Source organism: Corylus avellana, chromosome 4, assembly GCF_965113065.1.
Source record: "Corylus avellana chromosome 4, dhCorAvel1.hap1.2, whole genome shotgun sequence".
Classification (NCBI taxonomy): domain Eukaryota; kingdom Viridiplantae; phylum Streptophyta; class Magnoliopsida; order Fagales; family Betulaceae; genus Corylus; species Corylus avellana.
Window position 1 is genome coordinate 34,134,945 of NC_142493.1, and position 9,901 is coordinate 34,144,845.

The following is a 9,901-nucleotide window of genomic DNA, read 5'->3' on the forward strand; positions in this document are numbered from 1 at the left end:
AATTATGTACCATTTTAAAATTTTTTTCTTTCACTTTTGCCCTGATTTTAAATTTTTTTCATGTGTTAGATTAGGGTTTAGGAGGGTATAAGCGTTATTTTTTCAGTCTGAAATAAGGGCAAAAGTGAAATAAAAAAAAATTAAAAATTGCATATAACTTGCACATGACCGTTGACTGTCAATTTTAACTATTTTAACTGACAAAATAAAGTTTTTTATCATAAAATAATTATTTGATAAGATCAAGTACCATAATTGATAGTACATGGCACAAAAGATAATTACTCCGTATTTTTTCATTTAATTTGTACAAAATAATTTACGAGAAAAAAAAAATGGCATTAATTAAAGAGCCGAGCTAGGCAAGGGAAGGGGGAAGAGTACTACTGTACAAGTAGTGTCAGGGAAGAAATGATGGGGCATGGGATTTGCAAAGAGCAATGCATGCATTATCAGGGCTATTCTAACAGCCTTTACTGGCGGAGGTTTCAGTGAAGGACATATGTTAGGGGGAGCATATAGAGATTAGGGAGGATTAGTTTAGGGGGACAATTTGCTCAGGAGTGGTCTGTGACGACTGTGAGTTTTGCAGTAGCATGTTCTATCTACCTCACAGACAAAAGCCTATTCTATTCACTCGTGACCACTCTCTCTCTCCCACCCTCGTTCCCCCTCTAGTTTTATGAGAGCTAATTATTATAGGGTTAATTAGCGAATTAAATACCCCTTACAAATGTGTAGCAAAGCATTAAAGGCACCGTCGATTTGTCACCTAATTACTTCTAAATTATAATTAATTACCACCCTTGTTAAAGAAAAATTCTTGTGCAACCATTGCCTTCTTATTAATCTACTATAGATTATATTAACAATTTTGTATTTTCTCGCATACTTAGCTGACATAAGATACGTAATCTACATACAAATAGATTAATTTTGATTAAAGAGAAAACAAAAAATCAATTCAATAATACATTAAACCTGTCATGACAGTTGAATATGTTGATTGTTAAGAATATGATTCTAAAATGTGAGAGAATGCAAAATTTCATTTCTTATAGCTAGGTCTGGTCCATAAATGTGGGGTTGTGTTATGCAAATAGGTGGGCATACTAACCAACCTCATTTGCACCCGAGTTCAATAAACGTGGTGGTTTGGGATCCATGCCATTATACACTATACATACATTGTGTTAATGAGAGATGAACTAGTTATATCATCTATAGCAAATGTTGTTATTTTAGCTATTGTTAGCTACTAATTTTTCATTACACACTCAAACAGAATATCTATTTTAATTCTCTACTCTAATTAAATATTATTTTTAGTATAATTTTTATTGTTTTTCTTTTCGTTGAGGGAGAGATAAAGGATAGAGAAAAATGAATAAAAAAAAATTACAAGTTGCTACAGTATGAAAGTTCTCTATAGTAAATTTTAAGAAAACTTATATTTTAAAGTGTATGCTGGAGCTTTAAAAATGATTTTATACTAGCTAAATTTTAACAAAACCTTTATTTTAAAGTAATTGTTGGAGATGCTCTTACAAAGAAAAAAAAGATTTGCTATTCATTCCACTCTTGTCTATGTTTTATTGAATTCTTTTTAAAAATTTACCATTTGATCCATACAAATTCAATAATATATTTGAAAGAAATAAAGAAAAAAAAAAAAGAAAAAAGGATGACTTTGAACAATTAAATTCAACAAACAGGAAAATTTTGTTTGACCAGGTTTAATAATATATATAATATTACATCATTTAAAAATTTTAAATTGTTTCATAATATATTCATCATTTGCAACTTATATGATTAGATTTGACCATGAAAGAGAGAATGTTAAAAGAAAAAGAAAAAACTTAAAAAATTCTAAAAATTGTTCAAACTAGAAAGAGGAGAAAAACCTTAATGTAAATCTGGTCATTGTTTGGGTCCCAACACGTGGAGACATCCTCTGAAAAACGTCAAATGTTAATGCAGGCCATTGAGGCCAGGAGTTAACCTCCTCAAATAATTGTTCAAAATGTTAAAGACCAACTGCTTTTCCTCATTTAAAAGTGTATTTCTTTTTTCTTTTTTCCTTTTTTTTTTTTTTTTGTTGGTAATAAATTAAATTTTAAATTCTAAACGATAATTCTTGAACTGGAATGTAGCGAACAACCATTTTTGTCATTCGTAAGTCACCAATTCTGTCCCAACCCATCAGTGCAATGTGCATATGCATTCGCCATCCTCCATGCATATCCTCTCTCAAGTGTCATTTCCCTTTTTTTCAAATAAATTTTTATTAAACCATAATTCTAGAAAAGTAAAGAGCATTTCTCTGCCCGAATTCCATGAGATAAAAAGGAAATTAGGTTATGGATTCAAGAAAAAGACTAGTCCAACAACCATATTTGATACTCGTCTCGTCCAAAGATCTTCTATCGAACGCGTCCGGTAAACATAGGGTTGTCTGGTTATGAGAAAACGATAGCTTATCATCTTAAAATGGCCAGAAAATTTGGAATTTTCTTATAATTTATTATAAATCTGAGTTTTTTTTTAAAAAAATATTTTTTCGGTTGCATCGCAAGTTAGTGTCAAAAATTATAATCTTTGAAATGAAATAAATTCAATTTTTGAAAAATTCTATCAAATTATGCCACATTATATTATAAAAAGTTTTTTTTTTTTTTCCTATAAAATTTATTCGTAAGCCTGATATTTTTCTTATTGAATTGCCTTGACATGGATAGCAAAAAGTAGAACCATTGACCTTGGAAAAGCCTGGGAGCTGGAAAGAAACACGCACCGGAGTTAAGCCGGAATGTTCACTGGCGGCTAAGCTGGTTCCTATTCTGTGAAGCCGATCATCTAACTAGCTAGGGAAAGACATAGAAACATGTTTGCTTGTTCAACTTTTGATGTAATACGAATAGTTACAACTAATTAATCTATATATTATTTTTCTTCTACTTTCTGTAAAGGATTTACACGTAATATACAAATAAAATCTGCTAATAAAGATAAATCATAAATATAAAAATGATATTTTACAAACTCTAGTCAAGCACTAAATAGTCTTCTCATATTTACTAAATCTCTTCTAATTTAGTTAAAAAATATTTTTATTTCATAATTATCTCACAATGGTGATGTGATAATGTCAACATCTTTGTATTAGCCATTGCTAAAAAAAAAGAAAAAAAAAATCAAGAATTTATTAGATTTACTGTGTCAGCATTGTTAGATAGTACTTACAGGTTCTAGAAAAAAATGATGTTAACCTGATATATATATATATATATATATATATATATATATATATATATATATAAACTACACTTCAATCGTTAAAAACTAATTGGAAAATAAAATAAAATTCCAGTTTGGTCAAGTTGTCAAAACCTCGATCATTAATTGTGAAAAAGAAAAATGAGGTCCTTATCTTTCACTTTCAGAAACCGTTTAGGCTAGGCAATTTCCCTTATTAACAATACGAATGTTAGGCAGCGGCTGTATATCATATATGATCCTAGAATTAGCTAGTTATAGAATGTATATTGCCGAAGTAGCACCTCTTATTCGATGGTATTAATCCTAATGGTCCCTGAATTTATATTGCTTTGAAACTAAACTTATTGGACCCGTTCGGCAACGAACTTGGTAGGCGATTTTTGGTTTAAAAATAATTAATGTGATATAAAGTAGGTTTGATTTACACACATGCCATATTCTAAAAGGCATTAATGTGAACTGCCGTTAATTTTATAAATGAAACATTGACGAAAAATAGCATATGCCTTTGTTGCATATATACAAGTCTTACCATGTATTCTTAAAAAAAAAATAAAAAAATGTTGTACCTTTTTTAACCAGAAAAAATTAATTTGATAATTGACCATATCACACACATATATATATATATATATATATATATATATAGCTCAAAGACATTTAACAGAAATAATAATTACAACAACAATAATCAATAAGTGCACCGAGAGAGAGGGAGGGACCTCTGATGTAGCAGTTGCACGGGATATAATAAATAGTTTTATTTTGAACATAGAGGGTTGTGTGGCGACGAGCAACATTGTGGGGTTCTCTTGTTTGGGCAGCAAGACATCGGCGAAACTTGATACTCTGACGGAAAAGATGATATGGTTTTCGTACGAGGGGGAAGAGTAGTAGGTTGGCGTCTGCAATTTTTAATGAAAGCATGAGAGACAGGACAGGAGAGCTTGTACCTTAACCTTTCATTTCTTCAGAATCACTGTTTGCTTTGCTAGAACGTTGGTGTGCACAGTAGGGAACCGTTAAACCCTGTACTGCACATTATCGCCTATTCATTTTCTTTTTTCTCTCACAAAAACATCCCTCACATGGGGATTGGGGGCGTATTTTTTTTTTTCTTTTAATTTGAGGAAGTTGTTTGTGTTTTTAGTTGGAGTTATTAATTAGTAATGCTTTTAAGATCAAGAAAGAAAATTGTGATAAATGAGAATAAAACAGACATTCCTTATTATATATATATATATATATATATAATTTATCAATATGTTATTTGGCAAAAAAAGTATCTGGGCTTGTCATCTCGTAATCTAACGTGAAAAGCTGGTTAGTGTATCGACTCCATCAGTTCTGACAGGATCTCTTCTTGTCGTTAAAATCTGGTTTTAAAACCCGACCTCTACCGTCATTTACTCTCTCTCTCTCTCTTCTGGTATTATTTAATTTGGATAAGATTTTCATACTCATGACAAGAACTTTTAATCGCTTCTTCCATGAAGTGACTGGATAAAGAAAGGAAGGCACCAAGTTTTACCGCAAATACATTGGCATGCATGAGGATTGAGATGATAGTCAAAATTATTAAATATATGTAATCTTCCGAGATCCTCATCAATTGATATGATAGCTATGGACATATCAAACATGTAAAAATATATGTGATAAATAGATATTCATTTCGAAGGTTGCAGTTCTGGTCGCGCCTCAATTATGTTTTTTTTTTTTTTTTTTTTTACTTTTCATTTACTGTAGTGATCAAACAAATATGATAAAGCATTACAAGAAAATAAAAATAATATCGGTAGTAACAAGTTATTTATTATTGGTACGATAATGTTTTTTTTTTTTGTGTTCCTCTTCTCCTTGAAGCACAGTACCACAGAGAAGTGGAACAGTAGTACTAGTAGTGGCATGGGTATGGAGAGTACTCCTGCTGTTGTTATGTGTTAATTATTAAGGAGAATAACACCCTTTTCGATGTCTTCTAAATGCTGCGTTATGGATTTATTTGCATTGGTATTACACAATACTACACAATTGTATTATGGTAGTAAATGCAAAATATCGGAATTTATTATGCAAAATATGAATCTCATGTATTCGAAATATGGAAAATGCTAAGCACTACAGTTTGTACTGCATTTGTTTCTTTGTTTTTTTTAATTATTACTATCACATTCAATGGGTCACTGGGCTCTGGCAAGCGGACACTATTGCACTGATCGCCTTCCATTTATTGAACTTAGAATTTTATTTTTGATTTTTAACGACGCAGCAACAAATGATCATATATATATATATATAAACTAAAACCTTTTGATTTGAAAAATTATAATCTTAGCCGGTGATATCATCATATATATATATATATATATATATATATATATATATAATGTAAATGTGATCAATTAATCAACGTGTACAGACTACATTAAAGTGAGTGGGAAATAGATTAGTAATACAAGGTAATTTTATTTTCTTCTCAAGGTGTTGGGGTTTGGAGAGTGAGAAAAAGGTTTAGTTGTAAATCAAAGATTAGTTCGGGAAAGGAGGTGGGAAGTTTGCGGACATCCTCCAACCTTTATCTGACGAATAGTACATCACACAAAACAACTTTAGTCTCCATATAGCTACCAACAGAGCCTAATAACCATCCCTTAAAGGCCCTACTAAACGCCTATATGAGACAACTCCATGTGACTCATAAAAATCTTTGCTTTTTCAAACCCTAACCATTACCAACCCCCAAAATCATGCCCAAAAGGTGCAAAATAAACTCAAAAAAATAGCTTGACAAAAACAAAAAAGGCAGGAACAAATTCTGAGCGCCGCCAGTGTAATCATTCAGAATTATAATCACAAGGACCAGAAGGAGTTCTCTCCAACTTCCCAGAAAATCAGTCCCAATTTTTTTTTTTTTAGATGGAGACGTGCATCGATGCGGACCCATATTCAGAAATCCCTTCATTTTTTTATTCAGGTAATAAAAAGAAGAAGTCCTTTTACATGAAAATCTTCAATCCACATCAATCATATTTCTCTTCTTACAAACCCCCCACCCTTTTCCCTCCAATTTTTGCTTCGGAAATAGTCGAAGGCAATTACTGTCCAATACTGCTCTTAGCTGGCACACCCAAAAGCCTTTCCATTTCTTAAAGTTGACAAATAACAGTAAATCATACTACCCATTTTCCAGAAAGGATAGGTAACAATAATAACAGTGTACTATTAATGGATTTATATATTTTTTAACTTATTAGAGGAATTACTTTTCAAAATTAAAAAACAGCATATTATATTAAGGCTAGAAAGCGTGTTCGAACTCCATGTCGGCCACGAATATTAATTCACAATTTACCTTTTAATTACTTCTACCTGATCAACAGTATTAACACTGACCACCCTATTTATTTTTCGAATTTAGGTTGCACAATGCATGCAACTATAAATACACCCACAGGCCACAGTGCAAATGCCCCAAGCAGTAGCTAATTTGCTCTCTCTCTCTCTCTCTCTCTCTCTCTCTATCTGTCTCTTTCAAGAATTTTCTCCCACTTAGTAGAAATGGAAGAGGCATTCAGGCGGCTAAACGGGCTGAGCCACACGTCCGAGCCCATCTCTGACGTCCACAAGAAGTGCACAACCCCGGTGACCACCACGACAGCCACCGCACCGCCCACCAACAAGAGGTCTTTAAGAGAAACCGGTGGCACGATGAGATACCGCGGAGTGCGCCGCAGGCCTTGGGGTCGCTACGCCGCCGAGATCAGAGACCCGCAGTCGAAGGAGCGCCGCTGGCTCGGCACCTTCGACACGGCTGAGGAAGCCGCCTGCGCCTACGACTGCGCCGCCAGAGCCATGCGCGGGCTCAAGGCTCGTACAAACTTCGTGTACCCTACTTCGTCGCCTCCTTCTGGTACCGACCATCTACTCCCTCACTTCAACTTTTCCAAACAATCTCAGCCGTCCATTAAGACCCCACAAAATCGTCAGTTTGTTCCAGCTTCAAGTTGGTCATCACCTTTCTCCAACCCTCATGCCGCTGAAAATGGTTCTCTAAATATGTTCCTGCTTCGCGATTTGTTTACTCCTTCCTCCAACCCATCCTTTGTATCACCCCCTCTAGCAATTCACGACCAGTTTTCTCCTTCTCTGTCTTCTTCTTCTTCTTCTATAACCTTCTCCGGTGGTTGCAATTTCTCTGACACTTTCTTGGGGTCTTCTTCCACGAGTGTTCCACTCGTTGAAAACCATCAGATTCACAACACCGGGGGTTCCGTTAGGGGCACCACTCAACAAGTTGATGAGTACTCGGAGTTCTTTCCAAAAGAGCCCTCAGACTCTGGGTTGTTGGAAGAGATTATTCATGGGTTTTTTCCAAAACCGTCGTCCAAGAGATTTGACCCTCCAAAAACAGAGACCAATATTCTTCCACAGATTTCTGATATGTATGTAGATGGGTTGAAGAAAGGGATAATGAAGGAGCATTTTGGTAATTTCTCGTTTGATTATCAAGGGGCTCCGGTTCCGCAGCAGTTTGAGAATCTCAACGGCGCTGAAGCAGCCACGTTGCCCTTTGGTTACGAGATGCCGGCGATGAACCTTCAGTCGGGGGCCCCGGATTTTGTGTTGGATGAAATCTTCCAGTGTCCTGAACTTTTGAATGCGTTTGCAGCTAGGATGCAGAATGCTTGAGCTACCTCTTTGAGAAATCTGTTTGTGTTTGACAGCGATAGAGAGCAACTCCAACCTCATCGTTTAGGGTTTTTGGAATATTATTAGTATATCAATCAATGTTATTCAGCTTTACAGTATTGTGTTTTCATTTTGGACTCTCTTGCAATGTAAACTATTTTTTAATCATATGTTTGTCTTTAATGCCTTGGTCCTCTTGTTTTTCTCTCTTGTTGGGATTTAGGTTTTGTTTCATGGAAAAGACTCCAGAGACATTCTCAGAGCTTGTCTGGTAGCTGGCTTTCCGTTGACCTTGGATCCAAAAGTCGTTGTTTGTCCTACTTTTCGCTTCTTGTTTCTTCTTTTAGCACTGTTCAAGGTTATACTATACGTATGCTTGTAAGTTGTAAGCTTGTTTTATTTGTTGCTTTCCTTGTGAGTTTTTTTAAGTAACCCTAAAAAGGGCTTTGACAACTTTTTATGGGAAAGTGATGCTTCCAGATGTACAAAGCTTAAAGACAAAACATGCATCCTTGGGTCTCATGCTGGCTTTTGTTCCTTCTTCCATGGAACTCAGTTTACATAATTGATTTTTGCTTTTATTTATTTATTTATTTATTTTTGTTTAGCCTTGCTATATATTTGAGCTTAAGGTCCACAATAAGGCTATTCTGAATGCGACTGTTTACTATCCTGAATAAGACGGGGGAATAATCCTAACTTCTGTATTACGTGTGTCAAAGCATTAATTAAATTATTTAATTGGTTTAGGGATCAAAATTTGTCTGTCAATTTATTTTTCACTTAAATTGAATATTTTATTTGTTGAAGTGATAGTTTAAGGCCTAATACCGTCCAACGCGAATACCATCTATATTCTTTTCATCCATTGCAATTCCCGAAGGTTTTTAAACCCTAAAAATCCCTATCATTGTTCTCAACCCCATTTCGACAAAGTCTCGACTTACTAACATTAATGTGCAAGATGGGTTAAGTCTCTTTAATTGTAAATTTTTAAATTACTGAAGCCATTTGTAAGTATATATTGAGACAATAGTAAAATAACACGTTAAAAAAATGGCATGTTATCGAGGTAGTGAGAAAGAATTTTCTTCCTGGTATGTAACCATCCTCAAAGTTTGCATACCGTCTTTAAACTACCAATTAATTGATAAAGTCTATCTCCCTTAAACTTTCAAATGTAATAATATTTCTCTAAATTATAAAAACATTGTCAATGTGCCAAGATTTGCAAAAAGATAAAATTGTCCTGATATATTTCTTATTAAGATAAAAATACACCTATAAATTAAAAAAAAAAAAATTAAACATCAATTTTAATGAAAAAAAAAAGAATTTAAAAAAAAAAAAAACTTTTAAACGAAAATATTCAATTTTTATAAAAATAAAATAAAAATAAAATAAAATAAAGGAAAGTTTTTTTAACTTTTTTTTTTTCATATAGAAGGATTATTTTATTTTATACTATTTTTAAATTTGACCGTTCCTTCGATTTTTGTTTTGTTTTTTTGTTTTTTTTTTTTTTTTTAATTTTTATAATTTTTAGTTTTTATTTTACTATGTGTAGTTTCGTTATTGTGAGTGACATTAATAATATTTTGGTAGTTTGAGGTTGGGGTGTCAATCTAATTCCGGTTTCGGGTTATTGGCCAAAACTGGGGTACTCCGGTTATTGATTTTAGAAAACCGGAACCAGGAACTGGTTATAAAATAACCGGCCGGTTCCGTTTTGTGCCCGGTTATCCAAACCGGGTAACCGATTTTTTAAAATTTTTGTATATTTGGTTTATTTTTGCTCCCCACTTCCTCCTCTTTTCTTCTTCTTTTTCTTCTCTCTACCACTTGTTCACGCCCATGGTTTTCATCTACTCCATTTTGTTTCCCTGTTGCTTGACGCGTCTTCACCATCTCATTCATTCTTTCTCAT

General features: G+C 33.6%; 1 protein-coding gene across 1 annotated transcript; it reads left to right on the forward strand.

Annotated features, from left to right (window-relative positions):
* The first annotated feature begins 6,775 nt into the window (after positions 1-6,775).
* On the forward strand, positions 6,776-8,162 carry LOC132179090 (ethylene-responsive transcription factor ESR2). Its single transcript, XM_059591722.2, has one exon. The coding sequence runs from the start codon at positions 6,844-6,846 to the stop codon at positions 7,972-7,974; it is 1,131 nt and encodes a 376-aa protein (XP_059447705.2). The 5' UTR covers positions 6,776-6,843; the 3' UTR covers positions 7,975-8,162.
* Positions 8,163-9,901: the final 1,739 nt, after the last annotated feature.